Source organism: Drosophila simulans, chromosome 2L (genome assembly GCF_016746395.2).
Source record: "Drosophila simulans strain w501 chromosome 2L, Prin_Dsim_3.1, whole genome shotgun sequence".
NCBI lineage: Eukaryota > Metazoa > Arthropoda > Insecta > Diptera > Drosophilidae > Drosophila > Drosophila simulans.
In genome coordinates this window covers 4478202-4503203 of record NC_052520.2, presented here as the reverse complement: position 1 = coordinate 4503203, position 25002 = coordinate 4478202, and the positions used below count along the sequence as shown (strand labels likewise).

The 25002-nt window shown below is 52.4% G+C and overlaps 1 protein-coding gene across 6 annotated transcripts in view; it reads left to right on the top strand.

The window, feature by feature from the left end:
* LOC6730979 overlaps window positions 1-25002 on the top strand; it is a 96101-nt gene that overhangs the window by 61316 nt on the left and 9783 nt on the right. For 2 of the 6 annotated variants that reach the window (XM_039292916.2, XM_039292887.2), the window contains exons 35-36: window positions 23171-23830; window positions 23897-24835. The exons of 3 other annotated variants lie outside the window; for them this stretch is intronic. In XM_039292916.2, coding sequence (XP_039148850.1) covers window positions 23171-23830; window positions 23897-24835 — 1599 coding nt within the window. Of the gene's footprint in view, window positions 1-33; window positions 337-390; window positions 1039-1092; window positions 1411-1467; window positions 1804-1872; window positions 2488-2542; window positions 3188-3244; window positions 3557-3618; window positions 3958-4020; window positions 4330-4389; window positions 5335-5397; window positions 5710-5769; window positions 6115-6169; window positions 6470-6535; window positions 7487-7591; window positions 7910-7972; window positions 8306-8363; window positions 8679-8734; window positions 9041-9096; window positions 9745-9809; window positions 10122-10199; window positions 10539-10597; window positions 11861-11924; window positions 12240-12302; window positions 13902-13964; window positions 14280-14339; window positions 14988-15053; window positions 16017-16103; window positions 18093-18167; window positions 18474-18551; window positions 21894-21950; window positions 22602-23170; window positions 23831-23896; window positions 24836-25002 lie in introns of all 6 variants that reach the window. One more of the 6 variants, XM_039292872.2, reaches the window with a different exon arrangement.

Sequence of the window (25002 nt, the reverse complement as noted above, 5' to 3'; positions counted from 1 at the left end):
CCTCAAAAGCTCCTCTAACACTTGCCCCCATAGTTACAGTATCTAATCCCTGCCGACCATCACCTTGTGGTCCAAACTCGCAGTGCCGAGAGGTTAATCAGCAAGCAGTGTGTACGTGCCTGCCAAGCTTCATTGGAGCTCCGCCATCCTGCCGACCCGAGTGCACCTCGAATTCGGAGTGTGCACCCACTCAAGCTTGCCTGAATCAACGGTGTGGAGATCCCTGCCCCGGAACATGTGGAGTGGGTGCTAATTGCGCTGTTGTCAGCCATAGCCCCTTCTGCACATGTCCTGAGAGGTTTACGGGTAATCCATTTATTCGTTGCCAGCCCCAGAGTAAGACCACTATGCCGGAAAAAGAGTCTTCTTTACAAGAGTTACCTTTCCCAGTTGAACCTCCCGTTCGTGATGTTGTGCCCGTTGATCCCTGTCGCCCATCTCCCTGTGGACCTTATTCCCAGTGTCGCCCAGTTGGTGAGGCCCCGGCCTGTTCCTGTCTGGAGACCTATATTGGACGCCCGCCAAACTGCCGCCCAGAGTGTGTGACCAGCTCGGATTGTTCCAGTCAAATGGCCTGTGTGAACCAGAAGTGTGTCGACCCATGTCCAGGACGCTGTGGCCTGAATGCCGAGTGCTTTGTGGTTAGCCACGCCGTGCAATGTATTTGCCAGCAGGGCTTCAACGGAGATCCGTTCGTGCAATGCAAACCGGAGATCGCATATGAAAATGAAATCCGCACCCCGTGCAGCCCGAGTCCTTGTGGCCCGAATGCTGTGTGCCGCGATCGCAACGGAGTAGGATCCTGCCAGTGCCTGCCACAATACTTTGGAGATCCTTACGAAGGCTGTCGCCCGGAGTGCATGCTTGACTCGGACTGTCCGTCCAACCGGGCTTGTCAACAGCTGAGATGCCAGGACCCCTGCCCAGGAACATGTGGACTTAATGCCAACTGTCAAGTGGTGAACCATTTGCCAACCTGTACTTGCCTGACCGGATATGTGGGTGACCCATACCGTCAATGTAATCGACTGCCAGAACGTAAGCCGGAATCAACCACAAATACTTTTCCCCTACTCAAGCGCCCCATTTTAGCACCACAAAACGAGTATGTAAATCCATGTCAGCCGACTCCTTGTGGCCCCAACTCCCAGTGCCGCGTTTCGAATGAGCAGGCGGTTTGCTCTTGCCTGCCCCTGTTCGTAGGAACTCCACCATCCTGCCGGCCCGAGTGTACCATATCCTCGGAGTGTCCTGCTGATAGGGCCTGTGTTAATCAGAAATGTGTGGATCCTTGTGCAGCAGATACATGCGGGAATAATGCTATATGTAGGGTCCGAAACCACAGCCCTATTTGCAGTTGCATTAGCGGCTATACAGGCGACGCCTTTACTAGATGTTTCCTTATTCCACGTAAGCCCAACTTCTATTACCCAGAGGTAAAACATAGTAAACCCTTCCGTACCGTAGCGCCGATTATTGAGACCAAGGATGAACCTTTAAGGGATCCCTGTATACCAACACCCTGTGGTCCCAACTCCGAGTGCCGTAATATCAATGGTGTGCCTGCCTGTTCCTGTCTGGCTAATTTCATTGGCCAGGCACCAAATTGTCGTCCCGAGTGCACTATCAACTCCGAGTGTCCCAGTCAGCTGGCGTGTATCAACCAAAAGTGTCGCGATCCCTGCCCAGGAGCCTGCGGTCAAAACGCTGTTTGCAGTGTCATCAATCATACGCCACTGTGCGCCTGCATCGATGGTTATATAGGAAATCCATTTACCAACTGCAACCCCAAACCTCCAGAACGTAGGTGTCTCAACAGATCTTACAGATCGGGTGATTGTTTACCCCCTCCCATGATTTTTACCTTTCTAGCCCCAGCGCCACCAGTTGCCGACGATCCTTGCAATCCATCGCCTTGCGGAGCTAACGCTCAGTGCCGAAATGGTCAATGCTCTTGTATACCTGAATACCAAGGGGATCCATACGTCTCCTGTCGTCCTGAATGTGTGCTTAACACCGATTGCCCAAGGGATCGGGCCTGTGTGCGCAACAAGTGCATCGATCCCTGTCCTGGAACTTGTGGGGTAAACGCCTTGTGCGAGGTCAACAACCATATCCCCATTTGCCGTTGTCCAGAGCAAATGTCCGGCAATGCCTTTTTCGAGTGTCGACCCGTGCCGCCTGCCAAGATTCAAAATCCCTGCCAGCCGTCGCCATGTGGCCCGAATAGCCAGTGCCGCGTGGTGCAACAAACTGCGGTCTGCTCCTGTCTGACTAACTACGTGGGCAGTCCGCCGCAATGTCGGCCGGAATGTGTAACCAACTCTGACTGTCCTGCCGATCAAGACTGCCAGAATATGAAGTGTCGCGACCCGTGTCCTGGTACATGTGGCTTTAATGCTCTGTGCAACGTCGTCAATCACCGCCCCTTCTGCAGCTGCCCCACTGGCATGTCCGGAAATCCTTTCGTGAGCTGTCAGCAGCTAAGTAAGACATCATAGTTTTTATATACGGCCCATGCTCAAGTATGAAGTTCTTCCAGTTATACGCGATGAAAGACCTCTGAATCCCTGCCAGCCTTCTCCTTGTGGTCCCAACTCCGAATGTCGTGTCTCTGGAGATTCGCCGTCTTGTTCATGTCTGCCCGAATTTGTGGGAGCACCGCCGAACTGCCGACCCGAGTGTATATCCAACTCGGAGTGCCCCACAAACCAGGCTTGCATCAACCAGAAATGTGTGGACCCCTGCCCAGGATTATGTGGTCAAAATGCCATTTGTCGGGTGTTCAGTCATAGTGCCATGTGCTTGTGTGACGGTGGCTTCACCGGAGATCCGTTTAGTCAGTGTAGTCCAATAAGAGATAGTCCTCCTGAGGTTCTGCAGCCCTGCAACCCCAGTCCCTGCGGCGTCAATGCCAAGTGCGAGGAACGTGGTGGGGCAGGATCCTGCCAGTGTCTGCCTGATTACTTCGGAAATCCGTATGATGGCTGTCGTCCCGAGTGCGTTCTGAACTCTGACTGCCCTTCGAATCAGGCATGTGTCAACCAGAAATGTCGTGACCCATGTCCCGGCACTTGTGGCCAAAACGCCGAGTGCCAAGTGGTCAATCACTTGGCCACCTGTAATTGTTTGGTTGGATACACCGGTGACCCGTACAGCATATGCCGCATCACAGTCAATGAGCCGCGTAAGATAGATTTTCTTCTGCGTAAGAACACCGTTACCATCGATGGTCTTATTTCAGCTGAACGCGTCTATGTGAACCCTTGTCAGCCGTCTCCATGCGGTCCAAACTCGCAATGCCGTGAAGTAAACGAGCAAGGAGTTTGTTCCTGCTTGCCAGAGTTCATTGGCAGTCCTCCTGCCTGTCGTCCGGAATGCACCAGTAGCTCGGAGTGCGCCGCCGACAAGGCTTGTGTGAACCGCAAATGTGTGGACCCTTGTCCAAATGTTTGTGGTCAGCAGGCCGAGTGTCGCGTTCGTAACCACAATCCCATTTGCACTTGCCTAAGTGGATTCACTGGTGATCCATTCACCCGTTGCTATCGTCAGCCGCGTAAGAAACCAGTCACGAATATAAATGGTCCTGTCGATACCATAAAATAAAATCAATTTCAGCTCCGCCTCCAGTTGTCGAACGTGAACCCCTTGACCCTTGTGTTCCTTCACCCTGCGGAGCAAATTCCCAGTGCCGCGAAATTCACGGCACGCCATCCTGCTCTTGCCTTCCGCAGTATTTGGGTACTCCACCCAATTGCCGCCCGGAATGTTCCATCAATGCCGAGTGTCCCAGTCATCAGGCCTGTATTAATCAAAAATGCAGAGACCCCTGTCCTGGCTCTTGTGGTCTAAACACTCAGTGCAGTGTCATCAACCACACGCCAATCTGCAGTTGTCTCGCTGGTTATATAGGTGACCCGTTCAGCGTTTGCAACCCTCAGCCAATACCCGAGAAAAGTAAGATGCATTATCCACCAAGGCTGAAGTTCAAAAATCATAACTTACATTTTAATAAATCAGTTCGAGACCCACTGCCACCGGAGGATCCTTGCAACCCATCACCATGTGGCTCTAATACACAATGCAACAATGGAGTTTGCTCTTGCCTGCCCGAATACCATGGTGACCCATACACGGGATGTCGTCCAGAGTGCGTTCTGCACACGGATTGTGACCGTAGTCGAGCTTGTGTTCGTCACAAGTGTGTTGATCCCTGTCCCGGTATTTGTGGCACCAATGCGATATGCGAGGTTCTAAACCATATACCCAACTGCCGCTGTTTAGAGGGAATGCAAGGCAATGCCTTTATCCAGTGCAGCCCAGTTCCAAGTAAGAAGATTTTGACCAAAGTCCCTATCCCCAGTTACCATAAACTCGACAACCTTACAGAGCTCGACGTCGTACAGAATCCGTGCCAACCCTCGCCCTGCGGACCAAACTCACAGTGTCGCGTTGTTAATCAACAAGCAATCTGCTCGTGCATTACGTCCTTCATTGGAAGTCCGCCATTCTGCCGACCTGAATGCACTACAAACTCGGAGTGCCCCTTGAACCTGGCGTGTCGCAACCAGAAGTGCAGTGATCCCTGTCCTGGCGTCTGTGGTCGCGGTGCCCAATGTCATGTGACTAACCACAGTCCATTCTGTCGCTGCTTAGAGCGCTACACGGGTAATCCGTTTGTGAGTTGCCAGCAGATCGTCGAACCTCCGGTTCCACCACCGCGGCAAACATGCCTGCCATCACCCTGCGGACCGTATTCCCAATGTCGTGAAGTTAACGACTCACCTTCTTGCACTTGCCTGCCAGAGTACATTGGAGCTCCACCTAACTGTAGGCCGGAATGCGTGACTAGCTCGGAGTGTCCCACGAATCAGGCGTGCATTCAGCAGAAGTGTCGCGATCCTTGCCCAGGGCTATGTGGACAATCTGCGGAATGCCGTGTCCTTTCACACACGCCAAGCTGCGTTTGCCCCGAAGGCATGGAAGGTGATCCGTTCACTTTATGTAAGGAAAAGAGAATTCAGGAACTAGACCAGCTGGACCCCTGCAGTCCCAGTCCTTGTGGAATCAATGCCCGCTGTACTTCCCGCCAAGATGCCGGCTCATGCCAGTGCCTGCCAGATTACTTCGGAAATCCTTACGAGGGATGTCGCCCTGAGTGCGTTCTTAATTCGGACTGCCCATCGAACAAGGCTTGTCAACAGCAAAAATGTCAGGATCCCTGTCCAGGAACCTGCGGTCAGAATGCTCTCTGCAATGTCCTGAACCATATACCCAGTTGTAGCTGTATATCGGGATATTCCGGTGATCCTTACCGCTCGTGTGTGCCAGAACGTAAGACTAATGCTCAGATTTCGTCGAATTTTGTAATCTTTCACGGATTACCTACTCTTATAGCGGTCAAGGAATATGTCAATCCCTGCCAGCCATCGCCGTGTGGTCCAAATTCTCAGTGCCGTGAGGTGAATGAACAAGCCATATGCTCGTGTCTTCCGGAATATGTAGGAGCTCCGCCTGTGTGTCGCCCTGAGTGTACGATATCTTCAGAGTGCCCGGCGGACAAGGCCTGTGTGAACCAGAAATGTGTTGACCCTTGTCCAAACACTTGTGGAGATCAAGCGATCTGTCGAGTGGTGAACCACAGTCCGATTTGCTCATGTCGTGCCGGTTACACCGGCGACGCCTTTTTCCGCTGTTTCCCCAAGCCCCGTAAGTCCTGTCATTTCCAAATGGTAGGCCCCAGTCCTAACTGTTTTCATGTTTCAAAAGCGGTACCACCAACACCAGTACAAAAGACGCCGGTTGATCCTTGTGTGCCCACTCCTTGCGGCCCCTACTCCCAGTGCCGATCCCAGGGAGATGCCCCCGCCTGTTCTTGTTTGGTCGGCTACATAGGAGCCCCTCCCAATTGCCGACCGGAATGTCGCATCAACGCGGAATGTCCTAGCAGCCAAGCGTGTATTAATGAGAAATGTAGAGACCCTTGCCCCGGCTCCTGCGGCTATGGTGCCATTTGCAATGTGATCAATCACACGCCTAGCTGCACCTGTCCCCCAGGATTCTCGGGTGATCCATTTAGTCAGTGTCAGCCCCTGCCACCTCCGCCTCCAACACGTAAGACTCAGTACGAAAAGTGTGAAATGGACTCAAACCATTCCTCCTTCCACAGCCGTTAAGCTTGATGATCCATGCAATCCCTCACCCTGTGGTCCAAACGCTCAGTGCAATAATGGAGTATGTACTTGCATTCCCGAATACCATGGCGATCCCTACAGCGGTTGCCGACCCGAGTGCATCACCAGCGCGGATTGCTCACGTGAGCTTGCCTGTTCGAGGAACAAGTGCTTCGATCCTTGCCCCGGTACCTGTGCCCCCAATGCCATTTGTACTGTCCTTAACCACGTGCCCATGTGCACTTGTCCGGATGGATATAATGGCAATGCATTCGTGCAGTGTAAACCCACACCACGTAAATATTTCCCCTCAAGGCCGTGTTCAAAGCCCAACGATACCCAACTCAACGATTTCCTTCCAGCCCCTGTCCTTGTCCAGCCTTGCCAACCATCTCCGTGTGGACCCAACTCTCAGTGCCGCGAAGTCAACCAGCAAGCTGTTTGCTCCTGTGTGCCAGGATATATCGGAACCCCGCCACTCTGTCGACCGGAGTGCACGTCAAACTCGGAGTGTTTGTCACACCTAGCATGTGTTAACCAAAAGTGCAGTGATCCCTGTCCCGGCTCATGTGGCCGTAATGCCCAGTGCAGTGTGGTTAACCACAATCCCTTCTGTACGTGCTTGCCAAGGTTCACTGGCAATCCGTTCGTGGGTTGTCAGCAGATTATTGAGCCACCACGTCAAGATATTGTGCCACAGGATCCGTGCCGACCGTCACCTTGTGGTCCGAACTCTGAATGTCGCGCCGTTGGTGAGACACCAACATGTACATGCCTTGCTGATTTTGTCGGCTCCCCGCCGTATTGCAAACCCGAATGCGTGGCCAGTTCAGAGTGTCCCTCGAACCTGGCGTGTATCAATCAAAAGTGTCGCGATCCCTGTCCTGGATTGTGCGGTTCAAGTGCTACTTGCCGCGTCGTCTCTCACACAGCAATGTGCATTTGTGATGCTGGTTTGACCGGAGATCCATTTACACAATGTCAACCCATTGTGCAGGATGTTGAGATCATTAATCCTTGCCAGCCGTCACCTTGCGGAGCCAATGCCGAGTGCATACAACGTAATGGAGCCGGAGCCTGCCAATGTCTCACAGACTATTTCGGAAATCCCTACGAAGGCTGTCGACCGGAGTGTGTTTTGAACTCGGACTGCCCATCGAACCGAGCTTGTCAGCAGCAGAAGTGCCGTGATCCTTGTCCCGGAAGCTGTGGACAGAATGCCGAGTGTAATGTGGTGAACCACACACCCATGTGCAACTGCTTCGCTGGATTCATTGGCGATCCGTACCGCTATTGTAGCCAACCGCCAGAACGTAAGCGAGTTCCAATTATTCACATAGTCGTACTAATGGCTGTAGTAGTGGATGTAGTTACTAATTCCAAACATTGTTTTGTATTGTATTCCTAACCATAACTAGCTATTGTCCATGAGTATGTGAACCCCTGTCAACCGTCCCCCTGTGGCCCGAACTCAAATTGTCGCGAGGTTAATGAACAGGCAGTATGCTCCTGCCGTTCCGAATTTGAGGGAGCCCCACCCAACTGCCGGCCACAATGCACCTCGAGCTCAGAGTGCGCCCCCAACAGGGCGTGCATCAATCAAAAATGCGTTGATCCTTGTCCCGGTGTTTGTGGCCAGCAAGCAATCTGCGAGGTACGCAACCACAGTCCAATTTGTAGGTGTCCCACCGCCATGACAGGCGATCCCTTCGTGCGCTGCGTATCCCGACCAACAAGTAAGAAAAAGAAAATGTCTTGTGTGTATACGATCAAACCTAACCGTCTTTACTCGATGCCAGTTGCACCGCCACCCTTGAGGGATGTAGCTCCCTATCGCGATCCCTGTCTCCCCTCACCATGTGGCCTGTATGCGTCGTGCAGGAATCAACAGAACCAAGCGATTTGCTCTTGTTTGCCAAACTATTTCGGTACTCCGCCCCATTGTCGTCCCGAGTGCACCATTAATGCAGAGTGCCCAAGCCACTTGGCCTGCATTGGCGAACGCTGCCGTGATCCCTGTCCTGGTGCTTGTGGTCAACAGACCGAGTGCCGTGTGATCAGTCACGTTCCTAGTTGCGTTTGCCTACGCGGCTATGTGGGCGATGCATTCCTGGCCTGCCACCCGGCACCACGTAAGAGTTTTCAGTGTATAATTCCAAATCTGGGACTAAGACCAGGACCCTTTTGCAGCCCCACCATCCCGTGAAGAGCCGCGCGATCCGTGCAACCCCAGTCCATGCGGCAGCAATGCCATCTGTTCTAATCAGGGCGAGTGTAAATGTGTGGCCGACTATCAGGGAGATCCCTATGTGGCCTGCAGACCCGAGTGTATTCTCAGTTCGGAGTGTCCCCGAAATCTGGCCTGTATACAACAGAAGTGTACCGATCCTTGTCCAGGAACCTGTGGTACCAATGCTATCTGCGATGTGGTCAACCACATTGCCATGTGCCATTGTCCCGATCGAATGACCGGAAATGCTTTTGTCCAATGTACTCCAGTGCAGCGTAGGTTAACTCCATTTATATCATGAATACCAGCTCATTTCTTACCCATTGTTTAGTTGATGTATACCGTAACCCTTGCAATCCCTCGCCATGCGGCTCCTATGCTGAATGTCGGGAGCAGAACGGTCAAGCGGTATGCAGTTGTCTTCCCAACTACTTTGGGGTACCTCCTTCGTGTCGACCCGAGTGTAGCACCAACTACGATTGTTCCCCAAGCTTGGCGTGCCAGAATCAGCGCTGCGTCGATCCTTGTCCTGGAGCTTGTGGCGCCTACGCCGAGTGCCGAACAGTCAACCACAGTCCTTTCTGTAGTTGCAGACCCGGCTATACGGGAAATCCCATTGTCCAATGTCATATGATTAGTAAGTTAAAATAACCATTTTAAGAGGACATCTTTTATATAATGCGCCACCTATAGTTGAGCCCCAGCGGGATATCACACCCAAAGATCCTTGCCAACCCTCACCTTGTGGTCCAAACAGCGAATGTCGCCGTGTAGGAGAAACACCCTCCTGCTCATGCCTGTCCAATTTCTTTGGCACTCCGCCCAACTGTCGACCTGAATGTGTCTCCAATTCCGAATGCAGTCAGGTGCACGTCTGCACGAATAATCGATGCAAGGATCCGTGCCCGGGTCTCTGCGGAACTGATGCCGTCTGCCGCGTGATAAGTCACAGTGCTATGTGCTACTGCCAGCCGGGTTACAGCGGCGATCCCTTCGTCCGCTGTGCACCACACATCCAAAGAGAATCGATTGAAATAGTGCAACCGTGCAACCCCAATCCCTGCGGCGCCTTTGCCGAGTGTCGTCAGCAGAATGGAGTCGGATCGTGTCAGTGTCTACCAGAGTACTTCGGCAATCCTTATGAAGGATGTCGCCCTGAATGTATACTTGACTCTGATTGCCCCTCTCAGCTGGCCTGTGTCAATCAAAAATGCCGGGATCCCTGTCCCGGAAGTTGCGGCCAAAATGCCGAATGCTTTGTGCGCAATCACCTGCCCACTTGCAACTGCCTCAGTGGCTATGTCGGTGACCCATATCGGTATTGTAACATCGAACCGAAACGTAAGCACTCACCTCACTATTGAAGCCCCGACACATGCCTCTACACATCATATACTCTTTTACAGCCATTCGGGAATATGTCAACCCCTGTCAACCCTCTCCTTGTGGGCCTAACTCTCAGTGCCGCGAACAGAATGGTGTGGCCACATGCTCTTGCTTGCCAGAATTTGTGGGCACTCCGCCGGGATGTCGGCCGGAGTGTACGGTATCCTCTGAGTGTAATCTTGACAAGGCCTGCGTTCGTCACAAGTGCCTGGATCCTTGTCCTGGTGCTTGCGGCAGCTCCGCCAATTGCCAGGTGGTTAACCATGCTCCACTCTGCTCTTGTCAAGCGGGTTACACAGGAGATCCATTTACCCGATGCTACCCAATTCCCCGTAAGTGTTCAAAGGTGGAAAACCTCGAAAAGATGGTTGAGTCTTCATTTCTAATCATCATCTACCACATGTGTCCAGCTCCACCTACGCATATTGTCCATGACTACGCACGCGATCCATGCCAACCATCTCCCTGCGGAGCTAATGCTCAATGTAGACAATCCCAAGGTCAAGCCATCTGCTCCTGCATACCCAACTACTTTGGTGTTCCACCCAATTGTCGACCCGAGTGCACTCAAAGCTCAGAGTGCCTGTCAAGTTTGGCCTGCATCAATCAAAGATGCGCGGATCCCTGTCCTGGCTCCTGTGCCTACAACGCCATTTGCCATGTGCGTAATCACGTGCCCAGTTGTCAGTGCCCAGTGGGCTATGTGGGTGATCCGTTCTCCAACTGTCACCCTGAACCCCAGCCACCACGTAAGAATATAAAAGTGTGCATGTAATTGGTCAAAGTATAAACACACCCTTAACCCTAGCCAAACCCGTTGCTCTCGATGATCCCTGCAATCCTTCCCCCTGTGGGCCCAATGCAGTGTGCCAAAATGGTCAATGTTCGTGTATACCCGAGTACCAAGGAGATCCTTATACCGGCTGTCGACCGGAATGTGTGTTAAATGCGGATTGTCCGCGAAATCGTGCTTGTGTTCGCCATAAGTGTGTGGATCCGTGTCCGGGAACGTGTGCACCGAATGCCATCTGCGATGTGATTAACCACATTGCCATGTGCCGTTGCCCAGAGCGTATGACAGGCAATGCATTCATCCAATGTGAAACACCGCCAGTGTCGCTGGCACCACCAGATCCGTGTTACCCATCGCCCTGCGGTCCGAACAGTCGCTGTCGTGTATTCAACAACAACGCGGTGTGTTCCTGTATTGAGGATTTCATTGGAACCCCACCAAATTGCCGACCGGAGTGTACGCATAACTCAGATTGCCTGCCTAGACTGGCGTGCCAGAGGCAGCATTGTATAGATCCGTGTCCAGGAACTTGTGGCTTTAATGCCCTTTGCCACGTTGTGAACCATGCACCAATTTGCAGTTGTCCACCAAAGCATAATGGAAACCCCTTCTTGGGATGCTTCCCGGAACCCGTACGACGCGATGAGGTGATTCCAAAGAATCCGTGCCAGCCCTCGCCATGTGGTCCATATGCCAAGTGCACATCCGTGGGCGATCAGGCGCAGTGCAGTTGTCTGCCGGATTACATTGGAACTCCGCCCAACTGTCGCCCGGAGTGTATAACCAATTCGGAATGTTCCTTCGACAAGGCCTGTTTAAACCAAAGATGTCGCGATCCCTGCTCGGGAACTTGTGGTTCCAACGCCAACTGCCACGTAATTAGTCATACTGCCATGTGCTACTGTCTACCAGGTTTTACTGGTGACCCATTCACTTCCTGTGTCCAAGTACCAGTGATTCAGCAGGCTGAGATCGTTCAACCATGCTCTCCTAATCCTTGTGGAGCCAATGCTGTATGTCGCCAGGAGGGCCATGTTGGTTCTTGCCAATGTCTTCCCGAATACTACGGAAACCCATACGAGACATGTCGGCCGGAGTGTGTAACGAATAACGACTGTCCATCCAACAAGGCTTGTCAACAGCAGAAGTGTCGCGATCCTTGTCCAGGAGTCTGTGCCCTCAATGCTTTGTGTCGCGTGATCAATCACTTACCAACTTGTCATTGTCAGAATGGCTTTGTTGGTGACCCATATCGCTATTGCCAAATTCCCGAGAAACGTGAGTTGTGTGTTTCGTTTGCTCCGCGTTCATATGGTAACCAATTCCTCTCTCATACCTTTAGCTGTCCTTAAAGAATATGTCAATCCCTGCCAGCCCTCCCCGTGTGGCCCCAACTCACAGTGCCTCGAAAACAACGAGCAGACCATCTGCTCATGTCTTCCCGAGTACGTCGGTGCTCCACCCAATTGTCGACCTGAGTGCGTGACCAGTGCAGAGTGTCCTCATGACAAGGCGTGCATTAGGCAAAAGTGTAGTGATCCCTGCCCCGGTGTGTGTGGCTCAAATGCCGATTGCCGTGTTATCCAGCATGCTCCTATTTGTAGTTGTCGTGCAGGATTCACAGGCGATGCCTTCTCACGCTGCTTACCCCTGCCACGTAAGATATTACCTCTAGGATGCGCGCAACTTTTAGTTTACCCGTCCTTCCCTTAACTTCCAGCCCCGAGACCACCGCAGTTGGATGTATACCGCAATCCCTGTGTTCCTTCGCCTTGTGGCCAGTATGAAGAGTGTCGGGATAACCAGGGCACCGCCACGTGCAGCTGTCTGCCCTCCTATTTCGGCACCCCGCCCAACTGTCGCCCCGAGTGTACGATAAACCCCGACTGTCCATCTCATTTGTCCTGCCAACAACAGCGTTGTCGCGATCCATGTCCTGGAGCCTGTGGATTCAATGCGCAGTGCACAGTTGTTAATCACAATCCGACGTGTCAGTGTGCTCCTGGATTTATTGGCAATGCCTTTACATCCTGTCATGTTCCACCTCCAATTGTTCGGGACTCACCTCAAATAATTGATCCATGCGATCTGATTACTTGTGGCCCCAATGCTGTTTGCAATCAGGGACAATGTACTTGTCTGCCTGAATTTGTGGGCAACCCACTAGTTGGATGTCGTCCGGAATGTGTGTTGAGCACAGAATGCGACTGGAACAAGGCGTGCGTGAGAAACAAGTGCATCGATCCATGTCCAGGAACTTGCGGATCCAATGCCATATGTGAGGTGCACAGACATATAGCCATGTGTCATTGTCCACCGGGAATGACTGGAAATGCATTCAGCCAATGCCGACCCTTGCCACCAGCTCCGGTACGCGATGTTATAGACCCTTGTCAGCCTTCGCCATGCGGACCAAATGCCCAGTGTCGCAATATCAACGGACAAGCAGTGTGCTCATGTCTTCGGGACTTCATCGGAGTTCCACCTTCATGTCGGCCAGAGTGCGTTAGTAATTCAGAGTGTCCACTTCATCTGGCTTGCCTCCAACGACGTTGCCGAGATCCTTGCCCCGGAGTCTGTGGCCTGAATGCCGAATGCCGGGTCATAAACCACAGCCCGAACTGCCATTGCATTGGTTCCTTTACGGGAAATCCATTTGCGGCTTGTCACCGGCCACCGCCGCCACCGATTAGGCATGAGCCCATTGATCCCTGTCAGCCATCGCCATGTGGAGCTAATGCGGTATGTCGTGTCCAGGGAAGCAATGCTCAATGCAGTTGTCTAAGTGGCTTCATCGGAACACCACCCAACTGCCGACCCGAATGCGTATCGAACTCGGATTGCCCCACGAATCTGGCTTGCCTCAATCAGAAGTGCCGAGATCCCTGTCCAGGTGTCTGTGGCTCCAATGCTGAATGTTATGTGATTAACCATACACCCATGTGCACATGTCTTGCTGGACAAACCGGCAATCCATTCGTAAGCTGTCAAGTGGTGCGAGATGTTCCCGAGCCACAAACTCCATGTGTGCCCAGTCCATGCGGAGCCAATGCACTCTGTTCTGAGAGAAATGGAGCCGGAGCCTGTCAATGCCTTCCGGAATTCTATGGCAATCCCTATGAAGGCTGCCGACCGGAGTGCGTTCTCAATTCGGACTGCCCCAGCCACTTGGCTTGTCTCAACCAGCATTGCCGCGATCCGTGTCCCGGAACATGTGGTACCAACGCCGAATGTCAAGTGCGCGAACACTTGCCCCAATGCAACTGCCATGTGGGATATCAGGGAAATCCCTACGTTTACTGTAGTGTTCTGCGTGATCGTAAGCTAACCCTGGAAAGAAACATTATTGGACCAGATGCTTATTCTGTATTTATCCCGACAGCCCTGCCTGAACCAGTTCCCTTCCGCCCTTGTCAGCCGTCACCTTGTGGTCCAAACTCTCAGTGTCGGGAATCGAACAACCAGGCAATTTGCAAGTGTCTGCCCGACTTTATTGGATCCCCACCTGCATGTAGACCCGAGTGCACCATCTCCAGTGAATGTGATTTGACCCTGGCTTGTGTTCAACAACACTGTGTCGATCCCTGTCCCGGTGTCTGCGGCAATAGTGCCCAGTGTCGGGTGATAAATCACAGTCCTCACTGTAGTTGCTTGCCTGGTTTCACGGGTGATGCCCTTAGTGGCTGCCAACGGATTCGTAAGACTAAATTTTTGGTGAATTCCTTCTTTAGTTTTCCTAACTCCAAACCCTTCGCAGCACCCGCAATTACTCACGATGCCCCCAAAGAGACCCCCCGCGATCCCTGTGTCCCCTCCCCCTGCGGAGCCTTTGGACAGTGCCGTGCTCAAGGCAACCAGGCTATATGCTCGTGCCTTCCTGGCTACTACGGAGCACCTCCAAATTGCAGGCCGGAGTGCGCAATAAACCCGGACTGCGCCTCCCATTTGGCGTGTATCAGTGAAAAGTGTCGCGATCCATGTCCCGGTTCATGTGGCCTGCAGGCCCAATGCAGTGTCATTAACCACACGCCGATCTGTAGTTGTCCATCAGGTTATGAGGGCAATCCCTTCGTCAGCTGTCAACGAACCCCTCCACCGCCGACTCCGCCCCTTCGCGATGCCTGCAATCCCTCACCTTGTGGCTCCAACGCAATCTGCAGCCCTGGAGGCCAGTGCTCGTGTCTGCCCGACTTTGATGGCAACCCCTACGTGGGCTGCCGCCCTGAGTGCGTCCTCAACACGGACTGCGTCAGAGACAAAGCCTGCCAGCGCAGCAAGTGCACCGATCCTTGTCCCGGAGCGTGTGGTATTGGAGCCGTTTGCGAGGTTCGCAATCACATTCCCACGTGTAATTGCCCACCCGGAACAACGGGCAATGCTTTCGTTCAGTGTACCCTTGTGCAATGTAGGTTCCAAACTAAGAATCTACCAACTGTGGAGACCTTATTTAACAACTCCCTGTTTTGTTTAGCTTCACCCGTGGTGCCCCTAAACCCTTGTCAACCATCGCCGTGCGGAAACAATGCCCAATGCCGAGAGGTTAACGATCAAGCCGTATGTTCTTGTCTACCCGGCTTCTTTGGTGTTCCACCAAAGTGTCGTCCTGAGTGCACCATTAACTCAGACTGTGCCCCACATCTGGCATGCTTGAACCAACAGTGCCGGGATCCTTGTCCTGGAGCCTGCGGCCAGTTCGCTCAATGCCAGGTTATCCGACATGTGCCGCACTGTAGTTGTCCCGCAGGCTTCTCAGGCAATGCTTTCTTCCTGTGCCATCGGTTACCGCCTCCACCACCAGTCCAACTGGAACCGATCAACCCATGCTACCCATCGCCATGCGGACCCAATGCAGAATGCACAAATCAGAATGAACAGGCCATTTGCAAGTGCCTGAAGGACTACATAGGAACACCACCCAACTGTCGACCGGAGTGCATAACGTCATCAGAGTGTCCGATTCAGCTGGCTTGTATTGGTCAGAAATGCAAGGATCCTTGTTCTGGACTTTGTGGAACCGCTGCCACCTGTCAAGTTGTCAGCCACGTGCCTTCGTGCATTTGCGTTGCGGACTATATTGGAGACCCTTACACGGGATGCTATGCCCGGCCGCCCATTCAGCGAGAGCAAATCAATCCATGCTACCAGAACCCGTGCGGAAGCAATGCGGTCTGCAGAGAGCGTGGAGAGGTTGCTTCGTGCCAGTGTCTACCGGAATATTACGGTAACCCGTATGAAGGATGTCGACCCGAATGTGTGCTTAACTCGGACTGCTCAAGCCACTTGGCTTGCCTCAATCAACACTGTCGAGATCCCTGCCCAGGAAGTTGTGCCCCCAATGCCCAATGTCAAGTAGTCAATCACGTGCCCAGCTGTAGTTGTTATCCTGGATACAGTGGCGACCCCTATCGCCATTGCCATGTGGTCCAGGCAGAACGTAAGCAGTCTTTACCCAGTCCGTCGTTTAACACATGCACTAACCCACCAATGTATCCCCAATCTGCACTCTTATGTCCCCCCTTAGCAGTCCAAGTTGTGCACTTTAATCCCTGCCAACCCTCGCCATGTGGTCCCAACTCACAGTGCACAGAGTCTCAGGGTCAAGCAGTGTGCCGCTGTCTACCCGACTACTATGGTTCCCCGCCTGCTTGTCGACCCGAGTGCACCACTAATCCCGAATGTCCCAATGATAAAGCCTGCGTGGGCAGAAGATGCACCGATCCTTGCGCGGGTGCTTGTGGTCAGAACGCCATTTGTCGAGCGCATCAGCATAGAGCTTATTGCTCGTGTCATCCTGGTTATACAGGTGATGCGTTCATGCGCTGCCAGCCCTTGCCTCCGCCCCAACTGATTAGGGACTCACCAGTAATCTATAGAGACCCCTGTGTGCCCTCGCCCTGTGGACAGTTTGCTCAGTGTCGCGTGGAGTACGAACAAGCGGTATGCTCTTGTCTTACCTCCTACTATGGTACTCCACCATACTGCCGACCGGAGTGCACACAGAATTCAGATTGCCCCAGCCATAGAGCCTGTGTCAATCAAAGGTGCGTGGATCCCTGCCCCGGGGCTTGTGGTCTAAACGCGCGCTGTGATGTGCTCAATCACGTGCCTAGCTGTTCATGCCCCGATGGTTATGTAGGCGATCCCTTCTACCGCTGTTACCCTGCTCCCGCGCCTCCTCCAACACCAGTTACCGTCGTAGCCGATGATCCTTGTCAGCCCTCACCATGCGGTCCCAATGCACAGTGTTCTAACGGTGTCTGTAGTTGTTTGCCCCTGTACCAGGGTGATCCCTACGTGGGCTGTCGCCCAGAGTGCGTACTAAGTACTGAGTGTCCGTGGGATAAGGCCTGCATCCGTAATCGTTGCTTGGACCCGTGTCCCGGAACGTGCGGATCAGGAGCCACATGTCAGGTACACAATCATGTGGCCATGTGTCAGTGTCCGGTTGGCTATCAAGGCAATCCTTTTGTCCTGTGCCAGCAGACACCTCTTCAAGCACCCGTGGAGCTCCATCCCTGCCAGCCTTCACCTTGTGGACACCATGGAGAGTGTCGGGAAGTTGGTTCGCAGGCCATTTGCACTTGCCGTCCCGGTTATTATGGCAGCCCACCAGCATGTCGACCCGAGTGTGTCAGCGATCCAGAGTGTCCACCCAGTTTGGCCTGTGTAAATCAGAAATGCCGTGATCCCTGCCCCGGTGCTTGTGGTCACCTAGCTCAATGTCATGTAATTAACCACAGTCCACAGTGTGTTTGCCCTGCTGGATACACCGGTAGTCCGTACTCCGAGTGCCACTTGATTAGGGCGGATTACGCACCAGTTCAGCGTCAACCAATTGATCCCTGTTTGCCATCTCCCTGTGGTCCTCATGCTCAATGCAGTAATGAGGGAGGCAACGCAGTTTGCCGATGTCTGACGGAATACCTGGGAGTACCGCCATACTGTCGACCCGAATGCATTGCCAACAGCGAGTGTCCCAGTGACAGGGCATGTATTAATCGGAAGTGCCAGGATCCATGTCCCGGCCTGTGCGGGTACAATGCCATTTGTAGAACGTACAACCACCAGCCAAACTGCGTTTGTGCTCCTGGTTTGGTGGGTAATCCGTTCAACTCTTGTCTGCCCCCCACACGTCCTGAGATTCCATCAACACCTCCCACAACAGCCATACAAGTGCTGCAGTATGAGGAACCATTCATCAATGGTTGTGAACCAAATCCCTGTGGGGCAAACGCGCAATGCAATCAACGAAGAGGAGTGGTCTCCTGCGTCTGTCTGCCGGACTATTTTGGCAACCCCTACGAAGCCTGCCGACCCGAGTGTATTCTGAACTCCGATTGTCCCTCAAGTAGAGCTTGTGTACAACAGAAATGTCGCGATCCATGTCCCGGAACTTGTGGCCTGAATGCCGAGTGTCATGTCCTTGATCATTTGCCACAGTGCAGGTGTTTCAGTGGGTACACTGGAAATCCCTTGTCGTACTGCTCGCCTGTTCCAATAGTCCAAGAATGTAAGCATAAATGCAATGACAAACCCGCCACCAACTTAGATAATCCAAATCATATGTTTGCGTCAACCCTTTTAGCTCCCTTGACCCCCTGTGATCCCTCACATTGTGGACCCAATGCCCAGTGTCATCCGTCGCTTAATGAGGCCGTGTGCTCCTGTTTACCCGAATTCTATGGAACCCCACCCAATTGTCGACCCGAGTGTACTCTAAACTCGGAGTGTTCTTATGATAAGGCTTGCGTCCATCACAAGTGCGTTGATCCTTGTCCTGGAGTTTGTGGTATTAATGCGGAGTGTCGCGTGCACTATCATAGTCCCATATGTTATTGCATTTCTTCGCATACGGGTGATCCATTCACACGGTGCTACGAAACCCCAAAACGTAAGAATATTAATTCAAGTTCTTATGGAGTTCAAAAATCGGTTAATATAAATTTTGCCAATATTTCACTCTTAACAGCTGTGCGACCCCAAATATATGACACGCCTTCTCCTCCATATCCGGTCGCTATACCCGATCTGGTGTACGTGCAACAACAACAACCGGGAATAGTAAATATTCCCTCTGCCCCTCAACCGATATATCCTACGCCCCAGTCACCACAATACAATGTAAACTATCCACCTCCGCAACCGGCGAATCCCGAAAAACCGGGAGTTGTGAATATACCATCTGTGCCACAGCCAGTTTACCCATCACCTCAACCACCTGTTTACAATGTCAACTACCCAACAACGCCAGTTTCCCAACAACCCGGGGTCGTGAACATTCCTTCGGCACCTCGACCGGTGCCTCCGACATCTCAGAGACCTGTGTTTATAACTTCGCCCGGGAACCCATCACCCACACCGCAACCTGGAGTTATTAATATTCCTTCAGTTTCACAACCTGGATATCCAACGCCGCAAAGCCCCATTTATGATGCAAACTATCCTACTACTCAAAGTCCTATTCCCCAACAACCCGGCGTAGTTAATATTCCATCGGTGCCAAGTCCAGCATATCCTGCTCCAAATCCGCCGGTGAACTATCCAACGCCACCATCACCTCAGAAACCAGTTCAACCGGGAGTTATCAATATACCGTCTGCGCCGCATCCAACAACGCCACCACAACATCCTCCCGTTTTTATACCGTCCCCTCAGAGCCCGTCACCAGCTCCAAAGCCTGGAGTAATTAATATTCCATCCGTAACGCAACCAGAATACCCAACATCGCAGGTTCCCGTTTATGACGTCAATTATTCAACAACACCGTCTCCTATTCCTCAAAAGCCTGGAGTAGTAAACATTCCTTCAGCCCCACAGCCAGTGCATCCTGCACCCAATCCACCAGTCCACGAATTTAATTATCCATCGCCGCCTTCAGTTCCTCAACAGCCAGGCGTTCTTAACATACCATCGTACCCAACGCCAGTGGCACCGACTCCTCAACCTCCTATATATATACCATCCCAGGAGCAACCGAAACCAACCACCGGGCCATCAGTTATAAATGTGCCTTCAGTTCCACAACCTGCTTATCCTACGCCACAGGCACCTGTTTACGACGTTAACTATCCAACACCTCCATCTGCAATACCACACCAACCTGGAGTAGTTAACATTCCATCGGTGCCACCACCACCGCCTCCAGTTACGCAACGTCCCGTGCTTGTACCATCACCAGCACATCCTACTCCCGGTCCTCAACCAGGTGTTGTTAATATACCTTCAGTGGCACAGCCCGTGCATCCCACGTATCAATCTCCGGTTGTGGAACGGCCTGCTATATATGACGTGTACTACCCGCCGCCGCCATCTAGACCGGGTGTGATCAATATTCCTTCGCCACCAAGACCCGTATACCCAGTGCCACAGCAACCGATCTACGTTCCGGCACCAGTTCTACATATACCAGCTCCAAGACCAACCATTCATAACATTCCATCAGTGCCTCAACCAACATATCCACATCGTAATCCACCGATTCAGGATGTTACTTACCCAGCTCCACAACCAAGTCCTCCTGTACCAGGAATAGTAAATATTCCATCACTGCCTCAACCCGTATCAACACCCACATCTGGAGTGATAAATATTCCCTCGCAAGCATCACCACCGATCTCAGTACCAACTCCAGGAATTGTAAACATTCCATCGATCCCGCAACCAACGCCACAGCCTCCTTCACCTGGAATTATTAATGTTCCTTCAGTGCCTCAACCGTTCCCAACTCCTCCTGCACCTGGAATTATTAACATTCCTTCAGTGCCTCAACCGTTGCCATCGCCAACTCCTGGTGTGATCAATATTCCGCAACAACCAACGCCACCACCTTTGGTTCAGCAGCCCGGAATTATAAACATTCCGTCGGTACAACAACCATCAACTCCAACCACTCAGCATCCTATACAGGATGTTCAATATGAAACCCAGAGACCACAGCCTACCCCAGGAGTTATCAACATTCCATCTGTGCCACAACCTACGTATCCAACTCAAAAGCCATCTTACCAGAATGTCAGTTACCCAACAGTACAGCCAAAGCCTCCAGTATCTGGAATTATAAATATTCCCTCGGTGCCCCAGCCTGTACCATCATCGACTCCTGGAGTGATTATTTTGCCATCAGAGCCATCTTATCAAGCACCAATTCCAAAGCCTGGCATCATCAACGTTCCCTCGATACCGGAGCCTATACCATCAACACCCCAAAATCCTGTGCAAGAGGTTTATCACGATACTCAGAAGCCACAAGCAATTCCCGGTGTGGTTAATGTTCCATCCGTTCCACAGCCAACACCAGGTCGCCCCCATTACGATGTGGCCAAACCAGATTTCGAGTTCAACTCGTGCTATCCATCGCCGTGTGGTCCCTACTCTCATTGTCACAATCGATTTGGAGTAGCTGCCTGTGTTTGCCTACCCAATTACAGAGGAACTCCACCGAATTGCCGACCAGAATGCGTAATTAATTCGGACTGTCCATCATCATTGGCCTGCATTAACGAAAAGTGCCGAGATCCTTGTCCAGGATCTTGTGCTTACAATGCCGTGTGCCGTGTGCATGAACATGTGCCTAATTGTTACTGCCAGACTGGCTATACCGGAAATCCATTTATTTCCTGTCAACGTACACCTATAGTTCCTATTCAACGTGAGCCGATTGAGGCGAAGGATCCATGTTATCCATCCATTTGCGGACCAAACGCTGTGTGCAATAATGGAAAGTGCAGCTGCATTCCTGAATATCGAGGAGATCCCTATGTTGGCTGTAGGCCAGAATGTGTTCTCAATACAGATTGCGCCAGGGATAAGGCTTGCATTCAACAAAAGTGCAAGGATCCGTGTCCAGGCACTTGTGGACTACAGGCCTTGTGCCATGTGTACAACCATGTGGCGACCTGCTCTTGTCCGGAAGGAATGCAGGGCGATGCCTTTGTGAGATGTGATCCAAAACCCAAGCCTCAATCCCAACCGCCAGCACCTACAACCTTGCCTGCCATCGTGCCACAACGTGCTCCGATGAATCCCTGCCAGCCCACTCCCTGTGGACCCAATTCCCAGTGCAGAGCATATCATGAGCAGGCGATTTGCTACTGCCTCCCGAATTTCATTGGCACGGCACCAGGCTGTCGTCCGGAGTGTACCTCCAACTCGGACTGTCCCCTCGACAAATACTGTCTGAATCTCAGGTGTCGCGATCCTTGTCCCGGAGCTTGTGGCATTCGTGCCATTTGTCATGTCCAGAACCACGGTCCCTTGTGTGTGTGTCCACCCCATTTGACGGGTAATCCCCTACTGGCCTGTCAACCCATAGGTATACCAGAAAAATCGCCCAAGCGAAAAGACCACTTATCTAACAACACTGTTTTAGTTATTCCCCCTGTAGAGCGCGATGAAGTGAATCCCTGCCAGCCCTCGCCTTGTGGCCCGAACTCCGAGTGCCAAGCCACGTCCGGCGGAGCTCGCTGCTCCTGCCTGCCCCAGTATCATGGCACCCCGCCCTTCTGTCGGCCGGAGTGCGTGAACAGCGCTGACTGTCCGGCGGACAAGGCGTGCCGTAACTACAAGTGCATTGATCCCTGTCCCGGCAGCTGTGGTTTCTCAGCTCTCTGTCGTGCGGTGGCCCACAGTCCTGTGTGCTATTGTCCCGAGGGCTATGTGGGCAATGCCTACAGCCTTTGCTCTCGACCAGAGCCGAGTCCAGCTGCCGTGGTGATCCTGCCTTGCAATCCCAGTCCCTGTGGCGTAAACGCATTCTGTCAGCCGCACAACGACTTGAGCGTTTGCCAATGCCTGCCGGGTTACTATGGCAATCCCTCTGAGATTTGCCGACCCGAATGCACCGTCAACTCGGACTGTCCAAGCCACATGGCTTGCATGAGCGAAAAGTGTCGCGATCCTTGTCCCGGCGTTTGTGGTCTTAATGCCCTCTGTCAGGTCATTAACCACAGCCCAGTTTGCGAATGTCACAGGGGCCATGTGGGCAATCCCTATCACAGCTGTCACATACCACAGCGTGAACGTAAGAAAAAATCTCCTTACTTCAGCTATCTAAAACCGACCCTAATGCGAACTTCTTCTTTAAACAACAACGCCTTACTCGAATAGTTCTGCTCTGTCTTACAACGAACATATAAGTCCATTGATAATATTCTGTGATATTTTGGGAGAACTTTTCAATGCCGAACTAAATCCGACTACTTCCTAATGCTGCAAACAACAACGCTGTACTCAATTCTCTGCCTCAGTTATCTTCTCCTTTTAAGTGCCCTAATCTACCCATTACGACTTAATCCTCATACATTTTTGATCTCTACGCTATGATCTCAACGTGACCATTAATGTTCTGTGATATTAAGGTGAAATCTTAAAAAATATATTGTGTTTAAGCAATACCGATACCTTTAAGCTACCTCATTTGTTTAAATATAAAACCATCAAGTGTTCCTTGGTCTCTTCCATCGATTATGCTCAGTGACAATATGCTAGCTTTAGAAATAATTAATCTCGCTTTTGGTTGCCTTTAACAATGCTTCGCTTTTGGCCCGCTATAATGCAAATTTTAAAAATCCCACCTTTGACTTCCTTTAGCCCCTGCACCGGAATACGTAAACCCCTGTCAGCCGTCGCCTTGCGGTGCCAATTCTCAGTGTCGCGAGTCCCAAGGGCAGGCTATCTGCTCCTGCCTCCCGGAGTTTGTGGGCACACCGCCCTCGTGTCGTCCGGAATGTGTGATCAGCGCCGAGTGTCCAGCGGATAGGGCGTGCATTAACCAGAAGTGCCAGGATCCTTGTCCAGGAGCATGTGGCTTGAATGCCCAGTGCCATGTGCGCAATCACAGTCCGCTGTGCTCGTGTCAGCCCGGATTCACCGGAGATGCTCTGACCCGCTGTCTGCCAGTACCGCCTCCACAACCGCCGAAATCGAATGATATCCGCGATCCTTGCGTGCCATCACCTTGTGGACCCTACTCCCAATGCCGGGTGGTCAATGGCGGAGCTAGTTGCAGCTGCCTTCCCAATTATGTGGGAGCGGCGCCGAACTGCCGTCCGGAATGTACCATCAATGCGGAGTGTCCCAGTAATCTGGCCTGCATCAACGAGAAGTGTCGCGATCCTTGTCCTGGAGCCTGTGGCTTTGCTGCCCAGTGCAGTGTCATCAATCATACGCCCAGTTGTTCGTGTCCCGCTGGTTACACAGGAGATCCGTTTACCAGCTGCCGAGTTCTGCCACCACCACCGCCTCCGAAGAGTATGCCCGACCTTTTACCTGAAAGCCAAGAAGATTTCCCTAAGCTAGGCCCCATTTCTCTTGCAGCTCCCTCCGATCCCTGCCAGCCTTCGCCCTGCGGAGCCAATGCTCTGTGCAACAATGGCCAGTGCTCTTGCCTGCCAGAGTATCATGGTGATCCTTACACTGGATGCCGTCCCGAATGTGTTTTGAACTCTGATTGTCCCAGGAATAGAGCGTGTGTCAACCAGAAGTGCGTTGATCCTTGCCCAGGCCACTGTGGTCTCAATGCTCTCTGCGATGCCGTTAACCACATTGCCATGTGCCACTGCCCCGAGCGGATGGCGGGCAATGCGTTCGTGTCCTGCCAGCCAATTCGCGATGATCCACCACCTCCAACGATATCCAATCCATGCCAACCCTCGCCGTGCGGAGCAAATGCCCAGTGTCTAGAGAGGAATGGCAACGCCATCTGTTCTTGCCTAGCCGGATACTTTGGTCAGCCGCCCAATTGCCGTTTGGAGTGCTACTCCAGCTCTGATTGCTCCCAAGTGCACAGCTGCATTAACAACAAGTGTGTGGACCCGTGTCCAGGCAAATGTGGTCTAAATGCAGTGTGCCAGGCGATCCAGCATAGAGCCCATTGCGAGTGCATTCCGAGATACACAGGAAATGCGTTTGTGCGGTGCAACCCCATTCCAGTTCCCAGAGTACCAGAACCAGTGCGCGATCCTTGCCAACCCTCACCCTGTGGTCCCAACTCGCAGTGCACGAATGTAAATGGACAAGCGGAGTGTCGCTGCCTGCAGGAGTTCCAGGGTACCCCGCCAAATTGCCGACCGGAGTGTGTAAGCCACGATGAGTGTGCCAATACCCTGGCCTGCATGAACCAGAAGTGCCGCGATCCCTGTCCCGGAAGCTGTGGCCAGAGTGCCCAGTGTACGGTCAGCCTTCACATTCCGAACTGTCAGTGCCCCGTGGGCATGACGGGTGATCCATTCCGAATTTGCCTGCCCAAACCACGTGGTAAGATTTTACCAAGTAACGACACCCAAATCCAGAATCTAACCCCATATCTTAAAACCAGAGTCTCCCAATTTTAAGTCCTTTTAAACAGGAATATTACCCAAAAATCATAAACCCCCTGCGCCAATTTATAAATGTTTCTCTTAACATTTAAGAACCCCAAACAA